The 27,364-nt window shown below is 42.4% G+C and overlaps 1 protein-coding gene across 1 annotated transcript in view; it reads left to right on the top strand.

Moving 5' to 3' along the window:
* The window catches only part of kcnab1a (potassium voltage-gated channel, shaker-related subfamily, beta member 1 a), a 61,008-nt gene that overhangs the window by 21,391 nt on the left and 12,253 nt on the right, over positions 1-27,364 (top strand). Inside the window, exons 2-7 of the mRNA XM_036536462.1 lie at positions 7,316-7,359; positions 18,921-18,958; positions 20,853-20,932; positions 21,114-21,158; positions 23,469-23,513; positions 26,299-26,342. Coding sequence (XP_036392355.1) covers positions 7,316-7,359; positions 18,921-18,958; positions 20,853-20,932; positions 21,114-21,158; positions 23,469-23,513; positions 26,299-26,342 — 296 coding nt within the window. The remainder of the gene's footprint in view (positions 1-7,315; positions 7,360-18,920; positions 18,959-20,852; positions 20,933-21,113; positions 21,159-23,468; positions 23,514-26,298; positions 26,343-27,364) is intronic.

Genomic DNA, 27,364 nt, shown 5'->3' with positions numbered 1-27,364 from the left:
GACTCTTATAGAGTTCTTTGGTGCAACATCATCCATTGAAAACCTCTGGATGAATAATGTTAATAGTAATTCGCTCCATAATCCACAGGTGGTGAAGATTCAGGCAATGGCATGTTTAGATTCCATCCAGAGCTCCTCTGTTATATTGTGGTTTTCTTTGTCTTTCACAGAATGTCCTGATAAGTCAGTGACTTGGAGCAAAGCCTGACTCATGAACGGTGTCACAGTACACTTCCCCTCCCTCCTTTAACAGTTTTACAGACTGATTGGCTTCCATGGTATCGATCTGAGTCACAGCACCAATATAGCTGGAGTGGACCAACCCGTAATGGCTTCTGAGGCTTCTGGCTTCTACCTGGCCATACAAACCACTCATGCACATCAGCACTACCTGAATCATGGGGACTGGACCTAGTGTTACAATCTCACCATACACAAATGAGCCCTGATTGCTTCACCAGCACGCTCTGCAGAGGGCTAGCGTATTAGGCTGAGAGGGGCACCATACTAACACCTCACACACCCTGTTCACACGGGAAGTGGATTCATTAATGAGGAACACTCACGGCCAACTGGCTGGGCAAACATGCCCTTGTCCCTGACCACAGCTGGATGTGCTACGTGGAGTAGCAAGAGAGAACAAGGTCCGACCTTCACTGCTGGCGAATTGCATGCCCTGTGTTCAGCTGCTGCCAGCAGGGGAAACAACCGCTGCTACTCCGAAACTCAGCAGCAGAAGCCACACACCCGCCTCACCACACTGCATAATTAACACTCATACGTGTCTCATCAATTTGCATGCGTTTATTGATATTTCCTCCACTGACTACATGATATTTGTATGAGTCCGAGCTGTAAAATGTGCATTTTTCAACACATTTAATTTGCACTTTTGACAAGAACACAGTACACATTTCATATTAATGTATTCCAAGCTTAGTTTGAGAGAAAATAATGCCTTTTCTCTTCAGTTAATTAGTTTTTAATATTACATGGAATCTTCCATGTGAAGATGATGGGCAAAATGCACACAGCTCATTATTTCCAGGGCTCCACATGAGTTCAATCATCAGTTTAAATTTATAAATGATACCCATCGCAACAAGGTGTACTACTGCACTGCACATTCTACACATAATATTCACACAGTGTTATTTCAGGTTATCGTTCAGTCTACCTGCAGTTGCAGTTCACTTCATGAAATGTCAGTGTGCTGCTTGCCACACTCTCCATGTGAAAGGTTACTCTGGGAAGCCCAGGCTGGGGGGCCGGTGGTGACATTGATAGAATGTGACAGGGTCCTTCCGTCCATCCTGTGAGCATAGACAGAGACTGCCCCAAGTGTACAAGGACGCTAACACTAATGCCCTTCTCCCCTTCATCCCTTGTTTTTTTTTTTTTTAATTTCTGTCTATGCAATAATAACTATCTTTTTGGAAGCATTCGAAAGGGTTATCACTGGTTGTAATACTTAGTATGTGTAGAGAGTATTTCCTCTTGTAGGTTGCACAACCTACAAATATTATGGTTTGTGTAGAGTTAGACTAAACTACCCGTGCTGGCCTCGGACAAGGTTTGGAGCAGGTACACCAAGGATGTTTGAAAACTTTCCACAGAGCTGTATAGAGAGTTACATTCTCTGCACTCTCTGATAAGTTACCATCACAACAACCCAGCAGGCGGCTCCGCCTCCACAGCATTGTGGGCCCTTTTGGGTTAGAAATTCCCCAGTCACTTACTGTCAGCATCAACACAACACCTGGCTTATCTTGTTTAGGATTTAGAATTTATGATCTACATAAACAGAGAGAGAGAGAGGGAGAGAGAAAGAAGAACAAATGTAGCCATTCCCAGAAAGAGATGTCATACACAATAGAACATTGCACATCACAATCGTGGTCCCCGTGGAAACACAATGATTAACACCGTAACCTACTTTAGCTGAGGCTCAGGTGCGGCTCCCCAATAGTTACACCAAGATTTGACCTCATTTGTGTAGCATCAAGGGACCATTCTAATGGGAGAACAGCCTGTTATGACCAAGCCAGCAAAATTGTACCCACGATCTAATCCACAAATAAATCTGATTTGTCAAGCCTTAAGGGACAATTACAAGTGCGTTCAGATAGGTGGTTGTTTTTGAACCACATCTGATTTCAGTCATTTTGAATTTAATTCAGACATAAATGACTCATAATATTCCTGATCATATTCCTGATCAATTCCTTGCCCAATGAATGTAAAATGGTATTAAAATTCAAGGAAGACTTTTTTTTTGTAATGATGAAAATGACATGGTCTTTGTCACCTTTAAAAAGCATTATAAAATTGAAATGTGTGGTCAGATTGGTTTCCTTAAAGCTGCTTTTGCAAACCCTGCAATGATTTCCAAAGGAGGCCTCTTAATTTGCGGAATTGATCATTAGGGAAATACCGAGTGAAAAATGCCTTTAAGATTGCAGGGGCATTAGGATAAGCTATTACTGCTGTGATGAACGGAAAATTGTAGAGTGATGGATGCTTTCAGCAGAGAGCAGTTTAATGTGTGTTTGTATAAAGCAGTCAATAGCACATTACTTTGCCTGGAGCTTAAAAATGAGTGAGACCATCTTAATATCAATTACAAGATTTATTTCGCCAGTCTGATTTGTGGCAAAATTCCTACACAGCTTATCTTCATTCCAATTTCTGTGAGTGTGTGTGTGTGTGTGTGTTTGGTAATCGCTGTTCGTTTGTGTGTTTTGTAAGCTGTGCGTGTGTGTGTGTGTGTGTTTGTGTGTGTATGTGTGTGTGTGTGTGTGTGTTTGTGTGTGTGTGTGTGGCCAGGATTGGGGGAAGGCTTTTCTATGTAGCAATAATGTTATACATGTGTCTAAAGCATAAGCAATCACTGCAGTACACCACCTGACCAACACCAATCCCTACCTTACCTTTAAACATTGATAAAAATGCTAGGACTGTGCATGTGCACATTATCAGCTGGTACAGATGACATTTCTCTGCTGCTGCAGATGATGATTCTGTGATGGAGCCGGTGATAACTGCACGCTAAAGCAGGTGATGATTCTGTGATGGAGCCGGTGATAACTGCATGCTAAAGCAGGTGATGATTCTGTGCTGGCACATGCGATGTATTCTCTGCCGGTACAGGTGATCACTACCCCTGGGCGAAGCATCTTCTTGGTCACTTTAGCACTGTGACAGCAGATAGAGGTGATAATTCTTCTCTCCAGCTGCTGAATGGCTGTAAAGTAGGCTGTGCGGTTTCATCATTACTCTTCACTGCACGGTTCCCTGACTCAGCACAGACTTATCGCCGCAATCTCAATTCTACAAACTTTCCAAAATAACTCTGATGCTCCAGACTCTCAAAGTTCTGTTCCCAGATTTCTGCAGAACAGGTAGTAAGGAAAACAGAAGAAAAAAGACCTTCGTGTTCCACACAAAACTTTACAGTTTGGTTATTTCACTGTTTATTGGTGTTGTACCATTGTACTGTGAATCCTGGCAATCCATAAAAATCCATACAAATATTGTATATTGGAAAACCTAAATGGAAATCTTATTACCTATTTAATAACTGCTTACTGTGTGTTTAATAACCATTTGAAAATAAGACATACTTAGGTAATAAAATATTTCTTTAATGTATTCCAAAAGTACACACATTCCCACAGACTCATTACCACACTATTTTCTTTCTTTCTTTCTTTTCGACATGATGTTATGAAGCAAGGAAATGCTCTCCTTTTACAGTAAAAGAGACGCAGCCTTTTCAGAAAGCTGTAAAACCAACAGATTGCGTGAGAGTATCGATATCTCTCCCTCTCAGATTAAATCCACATCAGAAATGAATGTTTAAGGGCTTCATTGTGAATGAGTTCAGAGGCACGGTGAGACATCCTTCAGTCTGAATTTCCGTTTACTCAGGGGAAATCTCTGTCTCTTCTCAAGATCCAAGCAGTTATATGGATGCCTTGATATCTTGTGGTACCCTTCAGATGTGAGTGTTTTAAAGTGCTTGTGACAAAACAGGAAGCTTCAGCATGGGAAAAAAGTGTTTGTATCCCCTTGGTAGTAGACTCTTGTAAGCTGTCGAAGAACCAAGGCTCAGATTTAAGGGGTGAATTTATCTGTAATGTGCTTTGTCCCTCTTTTTCAGCAACAAATTTCATCATTTCTTTTTATTTTTCTTTTTATACAATGCCATCACAGTAATTTCAGTCCGGACTCAGCAGCCAGACTCACAATCGTGTGTAACATCTGAAAGAGGGAACACTTGTGTCCTTATTCAAGCCTAAGTAGTGGATACATTAAGCTTGGCCCTAGAATTGTAAACAAGCAGGAGAAGTGGAACAGAGGATTACTTGATTGTTAATTTAAAGAGTTAGTTTTTAAAGGGATATAAGTTTATTCACATCGGCTGGCTGGGTAAATTCAGGTCTCTATGTTGACTAGTTACATATTCTGTTTGCTGGAATGGTTTTAATCTCACCGATCCATGTTCACTTTTCCACTGAAGAGCTGGAGCCCAGGCTGGCTGCTGTGGTATGGCTTCACTGCATTTGCATTGCAAGTCCCACCTTCAGAGCTGATTCAATCCAATTGGACAGACTTTGTCGGCAGTCCGAAGATAAGGTCCCTCCCATGAAAGCAGACTCCCTTTTCTGTTCATCTTATCAGTTTTAGCACCAACACAGACAGAATCAATGTAGTAATGCTGCTTGTTGACTATTCCCACAGCTCACTTGTAAGCAGGCCAGCGGCAGTAGTACTGGTGGGCTTAGATGATACAGTAGAACAAAAAATGATAGTGGAAACCATCCGAAACCTAAACTAAGTTGATTCCAGCTCTACAATAGAAAAGGGTGTCTGTGATCTGGGTGGAAGCTGTGGATGTATGTTGACTGTGACACCAAGAGCAATGATGTAAGGATGACTGTGTGTTTGTGCCACTCAGCTGGGAGATGGGGATAGATGATTTGAGGAAGAGTTAAACTGACAGATGTCAGTTCTTGCAGGTTATGTTATGCTGTTGACTAATCATTACCCGGGAGCAGTTATATAAGGGCAACACACCATAGTGACAGCAGTATTGTCTCAGTTTTATTTTTTTTTTAATTTAAACATTTTTATTGAATTGAATTTTTCATAACTTTGGATAGTGATTCAATTTAATATCTTGAGCTGTACATAACAACATGATTCATTACAACAGAAATGAAGAAAAATGCTGTAACAGTTGTCTGAAGAAGGCCACATATGCTGCATTGGTGAACTGCATGACACTAAGTTGCCAAGAAACAGGCAAGCTGTCTTGAGAAAAAGAGTGAGGGAGAGGCTGGTGAGTGGGTGACAGAGCCACAGAACCATGGAGCTGCTGGTACTTTCTCTGTTCAATTCCAAGGATGCAACCTGCACACACACATACATGTACATGCGTACACACACACACACACACACGAGTGCACACAAACATGGCAACACACTCATACATTACATTATGTTACATTATATTACATGCATTTAGCAGACGCTCTTATACAGAGTGACTTCCAGCACAATAGAACATGAGTGTATCCATTCACATTAAATGAGCAACATTGTCAGACCAGGCTAACAACACTCAGCGTATAGTAGCGTAGTGTACAATGTGTAGTATTACACAGACACAATTTGCTTACATTGCAAAGCATGTCACTCAGGGAAACTAATCCAGCTGTGATCCTGATTCCATCATTAGGAAATTACTGTGCATAATGAGCTCTGTAATACTTGCTTGGACATGCCTGCAACAACCAGGAAGAGGCTTGTCAGCTGCGGAGGAGTCTTTCTCCTGTGCACTCATTTAAAGACAGAGTTAATGACATGATTAATGATATAATTGGCAAGTCAATGGCCCATTTAAACACGCACACACCTCAGTCCCCTGTGCTTTCTTTCACCTGGGGTAAACCTTACCTGGATTAATTGCCTGACGTTTATGAGACACACAGCTCCATGTGGCAATCCCAGTGTGACATCACTGGAGATTTCACTCAGTTTGAGACTCAAGGCATTTCCTGCTGGGATGAAGGAAGTTAGTGTCACAGATACACCAGCAACTACATCTCTCATTTTCTTTTCACTCTCTCTCTCTCCGCCCCCACCCCTCCCCTCCCACCACTCTCTGAGAGATAAATTGCTTTGCTTCCTGATTCTGTCAAATGGAACATTTGAAGAGCAGCGTGTATTTTATCCGACACGTGCAGTGAAGCGTCAGAATGGCATGACCGGGATCTGTGAATGAGCCGACACCAATTTAAACTTACTGTGAACTTTCAGAGAAGGGGGAAGGTAATAAAATGTCACTGTGAACTCTCACTGGGGACAGACCAGTTCCACAAAGGAAACTGCACTGTTTCTGTTCCACTTGGAATAAACATTACTGTCACATACAATATAACACCCAGCGATATTCTATCTATCTATCTATTCTATTCTAGGACTATCACGCTGTTATTATCAGCCATACTATCATTCTTCCCAGAATGGGTTGTGTTTTGTTATCTTGAAATGTGAACATGGCATGGCATGGAAGTGAGTGCTGTATAAGTAGCTATATATGCACAACTGTGTAAACTAGTCTGTGCCAGTACACAGAGAGAAAGATGTGGGGGGTACTGAGAAGTCACAGGCAAAATGGGCTTAACTAGCACCTCCACCACCTGAGAAAGGGTTTGCAATATGCACAGTGTCTCTCATGCACCTGAGAGAAAGCAGCTCATGCTTTTTGTGATATGGAGGCAACAATCAGGATTATGGCAGATTGGGGCAGATCTGGGTGTAGGTGGTAGGCAGGTAGGTGTGTAGCAGTTTCAGTCCCCAAAAGTAGCACTATTCAGAATTTGATTTTTTTTTACATTCAGTGTCAGCCTTTTTCAGATGATATCCCTGTCTTTGTCAGTTGTATGCCTTTTCATTGTTTTCAAGAGGATCCCTAAGGACTTTACACAAAAGCAACTATTTGTGTCAATTTTCCTCCTCTTCAGAGTAATATGCAATGAAATGCTTGAGAATGTTTGCCGTAGAAAAAAAAATTCTTATAAGTTCACAAAATTGCAATTGATTTCTGTAACAGAGAATGAAAAATGTAATAATGAAACTTAAATGCTGTAATTACAAGGGAATTGATTTTTTGCTTCATGGTTGTGCTCACCGATATCCTTGTAGTTAACAGCCACTGCTGATCCGATTCTGTATTGACTTTCAAGATCAAGCCTGGGTTTTTTTCCTGATATATATTTTCAATAACCTTACTCTCTCTTCTCCACAGAAACCTTGGGAAATCAGGACTGCGGGTGTCATGTTTAGGACTGGGTGAGTACGTCTGATTTAATCATCACCTTTTTCACGAGCTGTTCTGCTCCCGGTGCTGCAGGGGAGAGCGGTGTGGAGGACTCGTTATTGCTTTCTGCCCACAGCAGACTGGTTTCTATCGTTACAGGTAACTGTTTCCATGAAGGGAAGAAAGGGGAGCTTAATGTGAATCGAAAAGCTCTAGATCCAGCATTTCCAATAACTGTCAAACATTGGCTGCTCTGGTTTTCCTAGTAAGTCCTTAACAATGGTCTCATCCACTGTGGTCTGGGGGAGCAGAGGAGCAGGCAGGCTTGTTTTATCCATGTTGGGGTGTGCTATTTCCAAATTTTAAATCCGAGCATGTAGCACACACCCTGAAATTTCACAGCTGCAGATTATTGCAATGGCTAATTCGCAAAACTGTCGCTGAGCCCTCATCATTCATCCTCTCTCTCGAGGTCAGTGTTAGTGCTGATGCGTTTTTTTTTAGGTGCCGGAGTGCTCGACATTAGATGAATAAGAATTAATTGTGATCTCTGTAATAACAACATGTGAAAGCCATGCCGTGGCACATGATGACCTTACTCCAGGAGGACAGCAGAAGAGCTCTGCTCAAAAACACACATCCTCACTCCTTATAATTCTTTTTTTTTTTTTTGACAGGGGTGGTAGGAGTAGCATACAACAGCACAGAGCCCCATCATCTGCGTCATACTCTGTTGTTAATGAATCTCTGTTGCCCTCTTTCATATGCTCAGTCAATAGAGACAAAGTGTGGGGGCTGTGGGGTGGGCCTGAACAACTGGTGGAGGACTGCCAAGCCTCTCTTCGCTTAATAACCTGTGAAATGGACACATCTGTGACCGTACACATCCTGGTGGCAGTGCCATCAGGGTCTGCTGCTCTGGGGCTACTGCACACCCTCTCTGCAAACAAAAAAAGCGAGTATCTTAAAGCCCCGGTCTGGATGACACAACTCACCTCAGTTTCTGTGGCATGCGGCAGGTCAATGTGTAAGTTCACCCCCCAAAGCGATTCATCTCTTTCATGCTGTGTGCCATGCAGCGTGGCAGTGGGTACCATTTTTAATATCTTTGGTATGACCAAACATGTGCGCAGCAAAATTGTTCACAGCAAGGCGCACAATTTGCCAGCATGAAATAAACTCTTACAGGGTTAAATATAACTCTAAAAAAACTGTTTCACACCATGTGTTATATTCACACCATGTGTGTGTTAGTGTTATTTTACCTCCCATTTGCATGTAAAGCACAAAACCTGCACTGATATCATGTTAACTGCTTTAAATTGTCAAGCCTACATTGATACTCTGTGTATTTGTCAGAACTCAGGCAGGGACTCAAGTGCAGACAGAGAAAACTGGGCACACAGGTTTATTAAGTCCAGAGGGCAATCCAGAAACGAAGTCAAGGCAGACAGAGTCAAAAAACCAGAGCAGACACGGTGACCAAAACCACAGGGCAGGAACGAGGAGTGAAGTTGGGAAAACAGGCAAGAAAACAGAACCGGCAGGCAGACACGATATAAAGACAAACGGCGAGTTACGACACAGTGAACCGGGACAAACCAGCAATGAGACAAGACAAGCAGGACTTAAATAGGGCAAGGCTGATGAGAAGACGGGATGCAGGTGAAGACAGTCAGGCAATCAGGTGGGCGGCGACAGGGCAGAGAGCAGGGCAGGGCTGGAGCACAGGGAAAAACAAAAGCACATGGACAGGGAAAACAAAACAACTGGCTAAGACGCCGCAGTCCTGACAGTACTGAAATTATAGTTGTGTTTATTATTAAATATTTATTGTCTCTTAGGGGTCTCAATCAATTTACAATGCCAGTGAAATGTGCATAAATGCACGGAGATTAAAAAATGTTGGCAGACAGAGAAATACCTTGGTGATTATAGAGGAGCAATTACAACACCATATAAGTCATGAAATTTAACAACAACATGTATAAATAAACAGGCATTAGCAAACAACACACAATCCCATTTATTTTAATGAAATTAGCTGCAATGTTATTGCCTACTATATCCTTCTTAAAGCTGCTAGCTTTTAATCAAGATGAGGGAGTGGTTATGTCACTGTGGTTTGATGACACAAAAATTTTGACATTGTGTCATAACAGAAACACCCAGGCTTAATGTCTTGTCATAACAACCACTCATTTCTCTTTCCACACTTTCGCCATTCCTGGAATTTCAACATTCATTACCCTGCTGTATATAAGGAGTACAATATCGCTGGGCCATCCCTGTGCGGAGGTATCAAGCTGGGGAATTAAACAGCTGTACAGTATATTCTGTGTCTGGACTTTTTAGGATTTGATAAAATCAGGTTCACTTTATGGAATATGAAATATTTAAGCAAAAATGATCCTTTCCTGTAGCCCTAACATGGACACAGTTTCCAGTTGTAGCCCGTGTGAATCCTATAAATATCCCAGATCTATTCTGGCATCTATCCCTGAGACCTACAATTCAATTTCAACCACTGACAGGAATGAATAGAAGGAATAACACAGCAATTTGATTTCACAGTTAGCTAACTTCCCAAACCAGGGCATGTGTGCTGTTTACTGAGACTTCGCCATGGGTGTCCTGAGAGAGAGTCAGAGTAGCCGAGTCAGCGGTTATATTTCAGGAGCAAAATGCCACCAGGGCCCAGTGACGCGCCAGTATATGGAGCAACGCTCAAGTGAAATTAATGACTGAGGAAAGGGTACTTTAATATTATACCTCTGTTATGTTTTTTCCTCTTTCACACATTTCGTTAGCTGACTGCCACAGTTTAAACTCACTTCAGTTCCTTGTTATCTAGTTTTAAACTTCCTGGACTGGTAATATGCATGCATAGGAGTGTTATTTGCCATTATAGCACTGAGAGGATTATTTCATAAGATTATCCATATCTATTCCAATTAAAAAACATTAATAAGCTAATTAAGGTGTAGTGCCTAATAACCATCATATTTTTAAAAATATGAGGAGGAAAGAAAAATGTTTTTCAACATATCCTCTCGAAAGGTTACATAATAGGCATATTTTTTTACTCTGCTGTTTAAAAAGCTCACTCTTTCACAGGCTTCAAACCAAGTCAGTCAGTCAGTGGGGGCCTTTCTCTGTTGCCATGGTGTTGCATCTTCACAGTGTTTTTTTTTTTTTTTGAACTGGTCTCCTCAGTTTGAAGATCTGAGTTTTGCCTACTTCTTCTACAAGACACATACTTGAATATACACACACACGCAGGCCTGCACAAACATACACACATACACAAAACACAGATCACAGACCTCAAGCATGTTTTGGAATCCTCACTCAGATAACACAGAGTGTGGAGCTCCTCTTTACAGAAGTGGTTTTTTCCATATGAGAAAATTCTGCTGTCGATGGTCTACTGCTCAGCAGATGAAGAGCCCTAATCGTGCTCTCTGTAATAGCTGTATTTACTGTTGCATGGATTTGAAGGGGAGGCTTTGGTGGGTCATATCCATAGCGACAAAGTAGGAGTTGTGTAACACAAATTTGAATAAAAGTTTGTAAAAGACCAAAGTTGAAGTCACTGAACCCTTCCACTGTAGATTTAACTGTATCTGATACAATTGTGTAACAGTACTGGACAATGAGTTACAGCATCAAAACCTGTTTTGACAGAGTTAGCCAAGGTGGAATTTATGGAGTCTCCTTGACTACCTCTAAGGTAGAAACACATGTCTCTGTGAGTCCTGTCCTCTTGTTTGAATGGACAAAGCAACGGAGATGTGGAGGGAGGGATTGGGAAGTGTATTTCTAACAAAAACCCCATTTTCAATATTTATTCATGTATATTCCTTTGTGAATTCCTCCCTGCAAATTACATTTTAAATATATTTACAGTTATCTATTCATAACTTCACCCAAGGTTTCATAAGTAATATTCAGAATTGGCATCTCAGAGTTGGGGGATTGCACAGACCCACGACAACACAATAATAGAATTTCTCTTGAAATGGGAAATAAATAATAAGAATGTTACTGAGATTATTGAAATTACACAACTCAGTTGCCAAAAATAGGAAATTTATACAAACCATTCAATTCTAATAAAAATCTAACATTGCCTAACAGCTTCCAACAATGAAAATGATTAAAAAATTGAAAACTCTCACCACAGAGCACTGATAGTGTTCCATGCAATGTGGACAGAAGGTAATATAATCATGTGGTTTTGTTTCTCTTCCAAGCTCTGTAGGGTTTCATGCACAAACAGACACTACAACACAGAAGCAGTTCCTCTCTGTGGCAGTAAACCCTGGCAGCTTTGAGACTGAGGGCATTCTTTCCCTCCCGTTGAAACGGTTGGTAATCAGCAGTGATAATAATCACAGCTCAGGTGGAGGTGGGGGGGGGGGGGGGAGCGCATGCTGGCACTGAGGGGGAGCGGCTCTGCCAGCCACCACACATAAAGGTCAGCCGCACGCGAAGCGGTCGTCTCCCGGGCCGATGTAGGTGAGGCTGACGCATGCTCCAAAAAGATGAACCCAAAAAGAAAACAGAAAATATCTCCTGTGAAGGCTGGATGGCCGTTTGGTCATCACCTAGGGTCCTGCCACGCAGCATTAGGAATGGCACCAGATCCACACATAGTTAAGTAAGGTCATGTCGTGATTGCACTCCATGCCTGACCATAGCATGTGGGAGTATAGCACTGAACACTTCAGGGTTGCTACAGTGTGAACAGCATCTGAACACGGTTGGAGCGGGGAGCAGCACAGAACACAGGCCTGTGTACTGTTAACAGAGCCTCAACACAGCACAAGAGAGAGGTGGAATTGCTTTAAGAGCCAGGTAGTCAGGGCTCAGCTGTCTCTCTGGGTCAATGGGCGTAATGCTCAAGGGAGTGTTCAGTCAGAGAAGCACTCAATCCACACTGCCATAGGTGGGGGTTTGCTGTGTTATAGCATTTTGTGCTTCACTTTTACCCTTAGAGTTCTGTACATGTACATTGGGCAGGGAGGGCTGGGCTCCTACGCTGAAATGTGCTGCCTCTAATAACTACCCTGTGAATGCAGAGTGTGCAACTCTCCTCTCCCTGAAATGGATTTTCCCTTATTACATCAATGTTTTTCTGCATAATACATTGCTTAGTTCTCAATGCACAGAACTGCGAAAATTGCTAGCCCCTTGCATTGTCTTCTGGTGCCCTCCGGCAGTTACAGAGGCCTTTGCCTGGCTTATAATGTTGAATCAGTGCAACAACAGTAAGGACAAGTTCCTAAATTAGGCCACAGCTCATTTCTCCCTAGCCCTTGCCCCTACTCTCACTGACATTTGTTAGTTTATTTCTGTTCACTCATGGCCTGGTTCATTGTGTCAGGGCAGACTATTGCTGTGTTGCTTAAAAGTTATTACCTAGAATTGTCATTGGGACCAGAAATGGAATATGGTGAGTTCACTGGTGTCAGGAGTACCAGAATTTAAGAAAGATGTAGGCAGGGAGGGGGGTTTGGCGGGGAGCGTGTGTGTCATGCATGGGGAGATGTCTTGTGAATAAACAGTTGGATCAATTGAGTTCTGACAGGTCATCAGGGCAGGTGTGAGCCAGCATTTCCACAGTAGAGATGAGTGGACATTGATCAGAGAGACATTGAAGAAGACAGCAGGACACTCATTTGACCTGACACTTGAAAACAAATGCAATTTGCAATACTGAGCTTGTGAGTGGCATTGATTGATGGTAATAGCTAGGGGTGGAGGCATGAAATGATAGCTATTGCCCCAGTGTTGACCCTTCCAGGCCTTCAAGGATTTTTTTGTCCCTGTAGTGAACTAGCCGGGAGAACAGGGACGGTTAGGAAGGGCTGTATCAGTGGTCAGAGTCTGAGCTCAAAAGGAATAGCTGCAGAACAGGAATGCTTTTAAAACCATTAACAATTAGAAAATTGAAATAATTGGCTGTTTGATGTCCAAAATTTTATGCCCCCCGCCCAGCTTGTTCATTACGGTAGGACAGAGACAGGATACAGGAACCCTCCATGAAACACTCTGCTCTCCTCATGAGAGCGTTCATCTTATGCGGTCCAGGTTCATTCTGATTTTTGTGTGTTTTTTTTTTTTAATCCCAGTCCTATGTTGCAGCAGTGCACTGTATTTAAAAGGCCGGCACTCCCTCTTCTCTTTTGGTTTCTCTCATTCTCTTTCATTCTTGTGCTCCCTCTCTCTCTTCTTCTCTCCCCCCTCTCCCCTATCAGTAATCTCATCCTTGCCAAGTGCGTCTCGTTATTTTGTTCTTCCTCCAGGCAGACTGGTGATCCACCTTCTGTATGTCTTTGAGTATGAAACAAGCCCTCTTTTTCCAGTGAGGCTCTTTACGTGTTTGCTGGGCTCTGTGATTCTTGCTTGGTTTGGTTTTGTGCTCGGTGGAGGGGGGTGATGGGGATTTATTGGTTTATTGAGTATGGAACAGAAGTGCAATCACACCGCCACAAAAGCTTCAGTCACTCCCCAAAGGTCTGAAGGAGTCAGGCAAGAACACAGAACACCCCTTCTCTAAGGGGTGGTGCGGTGACATTACATTAAGGATGTTTATGGATCTTTACATGTGATAATTACTTGGAATTTTCACCCTTGGCTATTTTCTTGTAAAAATTAACCTGAAATGCATGTTTATTCTTTATCTTTATCTTTTTTTTCTTCAAGTAAAATTGTAATCAATCACCAGAAATCTATTCAACTGTTATTCCCCTAATGCAAATGTAGAGACTTTTTTCAATGCTGTATTGAGCTCATAATTGTTAAATTGATTAGCTCAGTGACGTGAACAATCCATGCCTCCGTCACAGCTTTTTGCTCCGCTGCCGGTTGGGTCAAAGAAAAAACGAGCAGCCTTGCAGATCTGGAAAGAAAGAATAATCAGTCACTCGAATGATCTAAGCTGCAGTTTTTTTTTTACCTTCTCTGGCCTTAATCTCTCCCTCCCTTTTCTCTCAGCTCTACGACCTCATCCTGAATTCAGAATGCTGGGTGGATATTAAGGCAGTTTTGCAGTGAAACGGAGGAAACAAATGTGACCTGCCCTGAGAATGTCAGTTTGTTTTATTCTTCCCATCAGCCTCTTTTTTTTATTTTAGGAGGCAGAGCTTGTGATTGGGGGGTGGGGGGGGGGGGGGTGTTGGGGGAGGGGCATCACCAGCGAGTGATGGAGTGTGATGCAGTGAGAGTGGCAATTTGCGAACGAAGGTCACCCGTGGGGCAACTGTGAAGAATGGAAGGAAACGACCTGGAAAAACACTGCGGCGTCACACCTGCTACACCAGCATCTTAACAGGACCATCATCAGTCATAACACAGTAGGATTTCTTTACAGCCCATGGCCTGTTCACCCCTTACCCCTAACGAGTGACCTCTGACCTGGGAAACCGCATCACTGAATGTGTGTTCTGCATGGGTCCTTAGTGTAATTACAGTTACCATTTAATAACCATTGTCGTGTTGTTTGTCCCTGTCTTTATACGCAACATGAAATGCACCCCCTGCTAGAAGTTCTCAGTTTATTGTATATTTAGGAAGAGTTATTTCAATATTTTCTACAATATATTTATGCGTACAAATACATTGTATAATACATCTCCAAACTTCAAAGTATTATCGCTGCCCGTTCAATAACATTTTGGAAAAATTATACATAGTTATATATAATACTTTATTTATTATTTGCCATTCAATATGTAATTATAATACTGTGTAAAATTCATTGCATCATAAAGACTCAAGTGATTTTCAGTCTGCTGTCAATTCAATCTAAACACAGAGTGGACACTCTAATCACCATTAATTCTATCTGACTTTCTGCTTTGCACTTAAATTGAATCCACCAATCACTCTCCCTTGGCTGACATTGGTGGGTTTATTACTCCTGAATTACCCCACCTAACACTGAATAGCTTAATTCTTACTCAGTTTGTTCAGCACCTGAGTGATTTAAATAGTTAATGTGCTGATGGGGTCAATTGCCTCACCATTTGTCAGACTTTCAAGCACAAATGAATCACGTGTGACAGTGCCTGTTACAGGAAGAGTGACTGTTCATTTAACACGCCTTGCACATCAAAGGGCCATTTTCACTGAATTCTGAGTACAGCCTACAGGGTACTCAGCAGCATCTTCAGTACTACTCCCACTGTTACCACACGGGCTTCACCCTGCTTCTTGATTGCCCAGCTTAGTGTGATTGCTGTTTTGGCACTGACTGATTTCTGTCCTACCTGGGTAGAAATCTATCAGTACCCTCACAGACAAACATGGACATGGACCAGAGCAGCTTTCACTTTGTGAGTCTGATTTTGACACACAACTGATCCATTAAACAAAGATAGACTGATAGAAACTGAAAAGGTTTCCAGAGCAGTGTTAACAAGTTATCTTTCAATTTAAAGCCTAAAATGCCTACAGTGAGAGTAGGCATGTCATTATCTCACTGTTGGTGGCACAGGTAGATGACACATGTGGTCGAGGACAGATGTCTGGTAAGCAAGATGCTTGGATTTTGGAGGAGAAGCTGAAGGTGCACATTGCTACACAGGAGACTCCTAAGTGAATGAACGGGTTTTGTGGGATATTTCTGGGGAGTGAGTGCTGCTGTTCTTTTGTTCAGTGAGCTGAAAAGATACCTATACACTTCTCAAAACAAGTGAAATGGAAAATTGAAAAAAGGCAGCCCTTAGATGGGAAATAGCTTTTCTGTTTTTTATTATTTCATATTACAAAATTATCAATAGGTGTTCACAGTGGTGACGCTTATATAGCTAAAAATACCAGTCCAACATGAGGATCTATCTTTTGGTTATTTTTTATCTTTTTAAAGAGCAGTAATGTCGTACCTTTATGATTGTGTTGCCTTAATAACTTCAAAGGAAAATAAATATTTCGAAATGCAAAATAAAATGAGATATAAATAAGAGAGAACATTCACACAGAAGTCAAGCACTCTGGACCGGAGACAGCACATTTCAGCTGTGACTCATTTCAGTCACCTGGCCATCACCAGCATCTGTCTGTGGGATGTGAATGTCTGTCATTCAGTTCTATTATTGTGCTTCTGTGGGGGTGGGGGCTGTACACTCCTCCAAGAGGTGTTTGGCTCTGCAGGTCCCGTTTTCTCTCAGCTTGAGAGGCATCCTAACATGCTGAAGTAAAATGGCCTACAGCTGGCCCCTGATTAAACGCAGTAGGCATCCAGCGGGGCACTGGTCAATCCATGATCGGTCCATGGTTGACTTCTGGCCGGGCCCTGGTCACCACCCTGGAAGCAGGTATTCTCTCATCCGTGATGACAGCAAAGAGGGCCGATGCCGGCCTGCATTACATTTCGCTCTTCCTGTGTTATCTCCCGCGCGGATGCTGCGGAAACCGAAGCAAGCGGGCTCGGATGTGACGGGCATCCACAAGCAGCAGCGCGCTCCATCCGTCTCTCCTTCTCTCATCGGCCGTACGCGGGGGGGGAAATCCTGCAGGCAGCGAGCCGACGCCACCTGTCTGCGGAGATCCAGCCGAGATGCGCCCGTCCCCGAGGAGCAAGAGAGCGGAGCAGGCTCACAGAACTTACAATTCAAAGACATCGCTTGGCTGCGCAGCACAGAACTTTGAAGATTATCATGACTGTGAAAAAAGAGATAAATAAATAATGAGGAGAAATTATTTATATTTATAGTACTGTATCATCAAACTAGAGGCAAGCGTTTCAGATCCTTCCAGCTGATACTTTACTTTATCCACACTATCGGCTGGGTGCATATTTCACTCTGTTGGCACCGGAATGCGTCTGTAATGTGAATCAGTGTTGAGGGTTTCTGGCACCGTTACTCTGTAATTTTTCCCTCCTTTCTGAAGGGTGTATAATTGCATTTCTGCTAAATAATTGAGGAAACTTGTCTGCCCACTTTGGGGCGTGTTGTCACGTCATGTGTACTGCCAGACAGCACTCCCAACCCTGACCTGTAATGTGTGCAGTCAGTATTAAGGTCGTGCTCTTGCCCCTAGCCGAGTAAACGCATGTAACCACCCCCCCCCCCCCCCGTTCTATATCCCCCTCCCACGACGTCCCCACATTCCCCTGCATTGCCTGACTCTGACACGCGGTGATCTGGGGCTGGAAACCCTGTCACTACAAGTACAAGCAAAGAGACAGTGCCTAGCGAGGCACATGACCAGCTGTAAGGCACAGAGATTAGAACAGGCCCGGGGCCCAGCAATGGTGTTGAGGGACAGATGAGGGCAGCACTCGGGAAGAGCATTCTCCTGAGATGCACCCGCTCACAACAAGCATCATCTGAAAGAAGCTGAAGTGTTGACAGGGTTGAGGTTCAGCCTTGAAGAAATCTCCTCAGTCAGAACTCCAGTTTACTCTGTGGTCATGCCCAATTTCTACTTAAATTTGCAGCACTAGGGCCTCAAGCAGCAAGCCCTGAAATTAGTGTGAGTGAAAAAAAACATCCATTACAGAATGGCTGCATGCTATGATTAAAAATATTGTTGGGTTCTCTGTTATATATAAAATTATGTTACATAACAGCTCTTGAGGAAGGAGTGCTCAGGATTTCCCTTTTATCACACCAGAAGCATAAAACCAAAGGAACTGCACTGTACTTGTATGCTGTTATGCAGATTTCATGTAGAAGTGAATACTTAGATAGGTAATGAATCCAGATTTTCCTCTGCTTCAAGGACAGAGTAAATTGTCCAGCCAAACAGCAGGTCTGTGTGATTTTGTCAGTATTGTACCTCATTTCAAAACTAATAAAAACTCCTCTTCACCAACTCTGAAAGCCTCTGACAAAGATACAGATTCATGCTTCCAACTCCTCATTTTTCCATGTGATAGAGTCAACATCCTTCTCCAGCCTGTGGGCTGTAATGCAGATCGCCTATGGATTCCTTGGAAACGCACAAAACAAAGGGTTTTTTTGCATACATGTATGTGTGTTCCCCCCCCCACGCAAACTCCTTCCCCCCGTAGGTGGTACAAAGAGGTGTAATTAACTGTGGTGGGAAAGCATTGAGAAAGCAATGAAAAGGCAATGGAAAAATGGAAATGCATTGGTTCAGGCAAGGGCTCTGAGATCATTTGAGGCAGGTGGTGGGATAAACAGCCTGCTGCTTTCCAAGCCTCTACCCCAGAGAGAAGAGACAGGGATGCAGTGCCATCAGTCCAGCTCTGTCATTTATACTATTCTGCTTTTGGATGGGGATGTGTAGATTTAGCCTGTGTGCCATATTCAACTCAACATGGAACATATGCGTATGGGCTTTACACAAACCATTCCTAAAATGTCAAAGTATGTTTTTGCAATGTCATTTTTAAACAAATTCACAGAGTTTCACTTTCATTTTTTAGAATTCAGTAATCTATGCTGGCATGACAGTTATGCACCTGTGTTGCCAAATTAAAACAACCCTTTATACACAGAATAAATAAACCTTAAAGAGACCATAAACCATATATCTCTAAAAAGTTTAGTTTTTAATCATAGTGAATTAATGATTCTCTCTTTTCTTCTTTCTCTCTCTCTCTTCTCTCGCTCAGGAACTTGGGTGACCTTCGGAGGCCAGATTTCAGATGAGGTAAGAGGGTAATTTAGAGAGCAAGAAAGAGAGTAATCTTCCATTCATCACATTGTGTTCTAGCACATTAAATTATATTAAATCACATTCAAAGTCACTTAACAGTGATTCAGGTGTAGACCCACTATAGAATTTGGTCTAAATTCACTGTAGAATTCAATACTGTTTGGAATGGTGTCAGAAATCAGTGCAGAATTAATGTAAAAAAAAAAAGTAAACATGAAATTATGATTTATCATCATTTTAAAGTTTAGTTTAGAATTGGTTGCTTTGGAACTACTTTGAAATTGCCGTAGTAGGTGAGGTTAGAGTGGCTGTGATACAAGGATACGGTGCAGAAGCTGTGAGGGCCGTCCTTGTGACATTGTTGAGGGCAAGAGGGGGATATAAGGTCCAGGATTATGTAAGGACAGTCTTGCCACTGGGCTTGTCCTCTTCCTCTTTGGCCAGGCCCTCAAGGCCAGCTCCCCACCCTTGTTTGGTGACATTACGAGAACGTACACCAGCGTCCCCATCCTTCCCCCAGCCTTGGCAGTGCGTTGACTCAGTGTTTTGTCACCGGAGGTTAGGCCCTGCTTTTACTGAGTTTTCAGGAACAGTGGACTTCATATCCCCTTGTCGTTAGTCATTTGTTATCTCTTAATGTGATAAGAGGCGTTTTTCATTATGGCAAAGGCAAAGCTGAGCTGTCTACCCAAACACTCTTGAGAGACCCGCACTGGGCTGTGCTGGGATCTGATGTTGTCCTTTTGGACAGATGTTCCAAAGAGCCGAAGGTTGTGCTCTACAAACAAAGTTGACCCCTAAATTGAATTTATGATTTGCAGCTAGAGTTGTGAAGTTGATCTACTGTGATTATGAAGGCCAAGTGTTTAATTCACCGTATTCAGAGTACCGCATGAGATGGTGGTGGGTAGGCAGGAGGAAGTGAGGTCTGTATTTCTCAGTTATGCAACTTGGTTTAGTTTTCATTGTTTTACCATGACTGGATGAAAGCAGCCTTGCAAACAGTAGTGTCCCTCACTTACTCCCTCCCTGACTTACCACATAACTGACTGACTGAATAACTGACGTCATGACTGACATCATTTTAACACTAGAGTGCAAAAACATAGTTGCATCCTGTCTGGACTGAACCTCTTGGCTTATTATTTTTAGAGGTTCTCTTTTGGCTGGTGTGTGTTTGTACGACACAATTGTTCTAGTGCCCAGGACTGTGAAATGTCACATCCCTCTCTGCCAGGTGATAACAGGGATCCATCTTTTTTACTTTCTGGCTGTCTGGGCTCACATATTTTTAATGGATTGTGTGGCCTTGAAATAGTTTGGGTTTTATCTTTGCCCATTTGGAGCAGTAATTGTGTTTTTTTTCTATTTAAGCTCTCTCCCCGCTGTGTCTTTGGATCACTGCCAAGTGCCTTGCTGCAGTAAACTGTTGAGGAATTTTCCGAAAGTGGACAAATTCTAGCAGCACACGAATAATATATTATTATGTAGCAGTGTTCGGAGTGGCAACTCCAAAGTCATCACCTTCATGTCCCGGGGTGAGCTGTTTTGCTAAAGTGTGAAAATATGAAAACAAATTCTCTCGTCCCCTGTGCAACAATACTCACAATAAATTTCGACTGTCTGTATGATTTCCAACTGAGTTTATGAGTTGGAATAGAGTCAGGGGTGCTGAGGCCATGTTTTTCGGAGGAGGGCAGGTGGTGGTTTTAGTCTCAAAAACGTTAGCGAATAAAAATATTCGTTTTAGGTTTAGTGCACAGGGTATTGCAGATGGTACCAGACAAGAGTACAGCATATGGGTTATATGTGTAATATGCATAATATGGGATGTGTGGCACTAAGCTGTTTGTGGTACCTGTAACATATATGTCATGTACAACTGCAGGTTGCGGAGCAGCTCATGACCATTGCCTACGAGAGTGGAGTCAACCTCTTTGACACCGCAGAGGTGTATGCTGCTGGAAAGTGAGTCAGACCCAAATGTGAACCACACAGCACCCAGAACCCCTCTTCAGAGCACAACCCAGAGCAGGCTGTCTATGTACCCCAAACACACACAGCATTCCACAGAATCAGGTTAAGACTGAGACTGAGATGATTCCATGACTAAAGGTGCTTAATCTTCATGTGTTTCATTGTTTTCCAGAGCTGAGATCATACTTGGGAACATTATCAAGAAAAAATGCTGGAGGTATATATCATTTTTGCTACTACCTAGGCATGCCTGGGTATATGTGTGTATGTGCGTGGGTGCATGTATGTGTGTGAAAACAGGGTTGCAAGTGCCACTGGTCAGCATATTGTTTTGATGAGATGAATGTTAGTCGCTGCCATGGCGAATGACAATCAACTAAGTAGGTCTTTAGTGGTAACCATGGTGACCAACGGATGCTCTTCTTGAGTGTGCGCAGTTCAATCACCACAGTTCTGAGCCACTGTGAGGCTTTGGGAGAGCCTGTGATCGTACATACTTTCAAAAATTCTCTTTTTATTTTCCTATGAATTTCATTATTGAAGGATTTGCCTTACTTTAAACAAGCTGTCAGGGCCAGCAGCTCAAAGCTGAAAGGCTGTCCAAATCTTCAGTCCAAAGAGGATGAGGAAGAAGATACACAAAAAAATCACTCCCTCCCTCCCAGCTCTACTAAATATCTAATCTTGTCTGAAGGACATCACAAAGCACATCACTCCACCAGACAGAGAGTGGTCTTCAGTGTGTTCAGTCTCACAAATTTAAATCTCTTTCCAAACATCACAACTCAGAAAGAGGCCACTTAGGTTTATATTCAGACACCCTGCAGAATTACTGTGTCACTGTTTCACTGCTGTTTTCTGTGAATTGATTTAACCATTCTTGTTAACAGAAGTACCAACTGGCAAAGTTAACTTTGCTCCTCTACATGATTAAATAGGCCTAGAAATGTCATTTAACTGTTGCTCTACAGACCTCCACTGAAAAGCCCTACTGCTGTGGCAAGGATATTGCATCTCTTATTGCTATGTTTTAAATGTGGAAGTTAAGGATTTAAGCTTTTATCAAGTATTACGCTAGACACAAGGGATGTGTAAATGAACAAAAAGCCCCCCTGACATCATTATGAACTAACTTGCTTACATTACATAACAAAGACATTATTAAATAACATAAATAACTTGTTTCTAGCTAGCTAGAAGAACAAAGATCTAGTTTTAATTCTAGCTAAGGCAGTAGTGTAGCTATTTGGTTTGATGCATCTTCATTGTAGATAGCTGGTTGCAGTTAATAAAATAAAACATTCAATGACATCATTGGTCATAATATTCAGCATAAAGAATTGTAGGAGAGCATCCACAAAATAATGGTAGTAAGGGGTAAACCTACTATGGTTGCCCATAGTTTGGAACTCGCCTTAAGATGGTGACCACTGAATATCTGCTCTTCACTATGATGGTATTGAAGCCAAGTTTACAAGACACTCCCCTGCAATGCTACTGTTATGTCTGTGGTCTGGTCTGTCAGGTTTGAGTCCATCTTGGAGTGCATGTTATGTGCCATAGTAGCCATCAACTTCCCTCTCTCCATCCTCCCTTTCCCTGTCTGTATTTCTACCCTGGTCAGGCTCTCCTGTTTAGCAAACAAGATCGATTAAAGTGATACTGAAGACCTAGATAGTTGAAATGTAAATGAACGATAAAACTTGTACTCAGTACAAAGGTTTGCTTGTGTTTCTAACGCCTGCTGCATCTCCGAGGGGGTGTAGTTTTGCTGTCAGTGACCAGTGCACTGATACTCACACCTTCTCTGGGTTCTGTCATGTAATGGCCAAGGGGCAGGTGTGAAACCCCCCTCGAGTGCCACAAGACATCTCAACGAAGAGCAAGACAGAAATTTACAGCTGGTGTAAAATGAGCTGCTTCTTTGGGGCCCATGACAAATATGCAGTCCACAAACTGGATGAGTGTGTTGTGTCTGCATGAGGGTGTTTGTACTGTCACTATCCAGGCCAAGGCTTTGTTACCAATGCTGTTTTTTTTTCCCTTCCATATTTCTTTAAACAGTTATGTAAAGTAGAAATGCTAATGGAAGCCTCGCAGCTCTCTGAGTGTGGGATATCAGGAGGTCCACATCGGTAGCTCATTTGCACTCATTTGCAATTTATATTAATCTTAGTTTGAAAGGACAGCCAAGAAGGCAAAACAGTAACAGCAGATAATATCTGGGTCAAAGATATGGTTTGCTGGGAGCAGCACTAAACTACAGGTCTGGAGAATATTGAAGATTTAAGAATTAAATCTAATTTGGTGTCAAGATTCATGTATAGTGATATCATTGTGCCTGTATATTTTTCAGTGCAGTAACGTTTTAAAACAATATAATGTATAAAACTAAGCACGCAGACACAGGTTCTGTAAAAGTTCTCAAATGTCTTCAAAATCCATTTAGTCATCAAATAAAAGAACAGGTCTGCTAAAATTAATGCTTCTCTCTCCCTCTCTTTCTCTGTCTCTCTTCTTCAATCAGGCGGTCCAGTTTGGTTATCACCACCAAGCTATACTGGGGTGGAAAGTAAGTGAGAGACTTTATCCCCAGCCTGGGAATCCCCAGCATAGTGACAGTAACCCATCCAGTAACCACTATAATAGAGGATTGATGTGGTTCCCCATCAAACATGTTTAGTTATCCACAATTTGAAGTCACATAATTTTCCTGCTCATTTCTATGGTACAGATTTGTGGAATTTCATACATTTTAACAGTAATTCTCTGCACTACTGAAGTGTCACACAGCAATTCTGACTGTGTGATTATAGAATAGGTATACAATGGGCCTCATGCAACAACATTCTCTTAAATTTCTCTTAATTTTCCGTTAAGTGAAAAAATAAGAGAAGTCAACTCCAGATGCACCAAACGTTCTTAACCATCCAAATCTGCTCTTACCCAGGCATGCTGAAGGATGAATCTCACTTGATCATAAATTGGAGGCACGTGGCCGATTGTTTGTTATTAGCATAGGTAACGCCCCCTGAACACTGTATAAGGGCAGGTGTAGTGCCGTCTGCAAATACTCTGGCACATGCCCAAGAATTGGAGAGGTGTCACCAAAAAAGGCTGTAAGAAGAAGAACTTCAGCAGTAGTGAAATCGATGTACTGTTAAATAAACTTAAAGTAAACATGTGAGCGTCAGTACTGGTGTTACAGAAAAATCAAAAACCCAGCAATGGCAAAACATTTGTGATGCTGTAAATGCCGTGTCAGCAGAGGGAGGCACAGTAACTGAAATTAAAAGAAAATGGTTTGACATGAAAATGGAAGCAAAAAAACTCATTGCCCAAGCCATTCAGAAGCTGAACGCACGCAATATCATCCAAGGGTTTTTATAGTCTTAATTGGGAGTGGTCGCCCCTTTATCCGCGGTTTCACTTTCCGCGGTTTCAGTTACCCGCGGTCAACCGCGGTCCGAAAATATTAAATGGAAAATTCCAAGAATAAACAATTCATAAGTTTTAGCGTGATGAAATCTCGCGCTGTCCCGCCCGGGACGTGAATCATCCCTTTGTCCAGCGTATCCACCCTGTATACGCTACCCGCCCATTAGTCACTTAGTAGTAACATTATATATAGGGTTCGGTACTATCCGCGGTTTCAGGCATCCGCCTGGGGTCTTGGAACATATCCCCAGCGGATAAGGGGGGACTGCTTGTATTTCTTTAGCCCACGAATTTAATAATCCCATCATTATAATTACTCTAAAACATAATAATGTAAATTTGATTATATGATATTCATGCATTTTTATGTTCCTCAAATTTAAAACGTATGTTTCCTTGCGTTGGACAATTTGTGGACTGTGAAAACGATGTTTTTTCTTATCTTGGTAAGAGTGCTCTCGACCACTGGTAAAATTTTCTCTTACCTAAGAACAAAAATAAGAAAACATTGGTGAATCCCAGAAATCAATGGGTACTAACAAAATAAGAACAAATCGTTGATACGAACAAAAATAAGAAGAAATATTTTTGTATATTGCTTCCTGCATGAGGCCCGAACCACTTCTGTGATTTGTAAGTTACATTAGGCCTACATTATTACATTGCTTTATTGTCATTTAGCAGATGCTCTTATCCAGAGCGGCTTACACGGTGCACCTAATAGAAATGAGTGACTCTTGTGTAGTCAGGGTCAGACATTGGAAGATGAAGAGACACAGGAACCTTCCAAGCCATGCTGCTACACAATTAATGCAGTTATTGTCTGCTTATACAAATGAATGCTTCATTTCAAGGTGACTTAGGTGTGTTGCTCTTCAAAAAAGATGTCTAAAAATGCAGCACAGACAACTCACACCTTTGCTGAAATCTGAAACATATCAGTTTGTGATCATTCCTTGAATTTATCTGAGTTTAATAAGCTCAGGAGAAGGGCAGAATCAGTATATTTCATCATGGTTCTTTGCACCTAAGCTGTGGTATCATACCCATCACTAACAACTCTCACTGCTATACCTGTTACATTATATTCATCACTTATAGCCTTGCCTGCTATACCTTCTATATCATACTTATCACTTACACATTTCATCACTATACCTGCTACATCACACCCATCACTAACAGCCTTCATTGCTATACCTGTTATACCAATTTCCAACACTTACACCTCTCTCTACTTTACCTGCCATACCATTCTCATAACTTACCCCCCTCACTGCTATACTTGTTATGTCATACCCATCATGTACACCCTTTACTGCTACACCTGTAAAGTCAAACCCATCACTCACATCCCTAACTGCTGAGTCTACATGTTGCGTATATGCTACTTTATACCACCACAAACTGCTGACGTGAATGCTATGGTGACTGAAAAATTGAATGGTTTGGGGGAAAAAAGCACATGAATATACAATGCTGTCACACAGACTTATAAAACTCCCAAAATGCACTGCGAGCAGCACCACAGCTGGGAGAGGCGATAAGGCTAAGCATTAAGGCATATTTCATCTCTTCATTCCCTTCCTCTCATGAATATTTATCTGTTCTCCTGACTGAGGGAGTATGAGAGGAAAGAGGCGACATAACAAACCCCTGAGCTGCACGGGGCACACTGACAATGGGCTGGCAGATTATAGCGTCAGACTGACAGATGAAACTAATGCTGTGTTCACAGAGAAAGGCAGAGGAAGCACTGAACAAGTTTGTTTTGTGTCTGATGTGTCACGCAGCAGTTTGTTAGCAAAGTCCCAGACTGATCTGCGCTCTTTTGTCTGTTTGTGAAGAGGCTGTTGCAGCATCCTAATGATGTGTTTGTGTGTGTGTGTGTGTGTGTGTGTGTGTCTGTGACTGGACAGAGCGGAGACAGAAAGAGGCCTCTCCAGGAAGCACATCATTGAAGGTGAGTGCCTGACTGGGGTTTTCATCCCTGCCTCTCTCTAACTGGGTCTCTACCACACCTGCCTCCTTCTATCTCTCTGTAGTGTTTCTCCTCCCCTTTCTTTCTTTTTCATGCTGCTTTGAATCCCACACATGTATCCTAGTCTTTAGCATTCATTGGACCTGAAAGTTTCACATTCTTTTGAAACCTGAGTCAGAAGGCATTCAACATCAAGTGAAATGTACACTACACCCACTGAATCTAGAAATCATATCATATAGCTGACCTAGCTTTGGCCATGTGCAAACACACACATATATAAAGTCCGACTCTGAGCTATTGCTGGGGTACAGAAGACAGAATGTCAGACAAACACTCATGTCATACCTGCTTCTGCAGACAGCAATAAATCAATGGTTAGTAAATAGGCTTGACAGGATGACTATGAAAGCCCACAGCATCTATTATAAATCCCCTTCCTCTGTCCACAGTTAACCTCATCTACTGCTACCAGCAGTTAACCAGCCCCCCCAACCACACACACATGCACAATAACCACAGGTTCTGCTGACCACTACTCCCCACACATTACTGGCTAGCATTGATAATGGAAAATCCTTTTGTAAACATAAAACCCACACTCTAACAGTGAATCTGTCCATCCTCAGCAAGCTCAGGTGTAAATGTCACATCTGCAGTGTCCTGGGGCCCAATGTTTCTGCAAACAGATTGCTGTTTCTGCAAACAGACTGAGTGTGCAATAGTGGGAATCTCCAGATCCCATAAGACACTAATGACTTCTGGTGTTTACTGCTTTCTCTCTGCTCCAAAGCAGATGTCTCCACCCTATGCCCCCAAAGCCCTTACGAGCCTACCTCCCTTAGGCCCAGAGAAGCTCCGTTTGAACTGGAGCATGCCCTATGTGTTTCTGCACTCTAAATCGTACCCCCGTGGTTTGTTATGAAACACTGGTCAGCACTGTTGGCTGTAGCTGTGTTTCTGTAAGAGACCCTTACCATACCCTTCACTTGACTTTGTGTCAG

This window comes from Megalops cyprinoides, chromosome 9 (assembly GCF_013368585.1).
Source record: "Megalops cyprinoides isolate fMegCyp1 chromosome 9, fMegCyp1.pri, whole genome shotgun sequence".
Classification (NCBI taxonomy): Eukaryota; Metazoa; Chordata; class Actinopteri; order Elopiformes; family Megalopidae; genus Megalops; species Megalops cyprinoides.
Note: the sequence above shows the minus strand (reverse complement) of the source record. Positions and strands in the feature narration are given on the sequence as shown.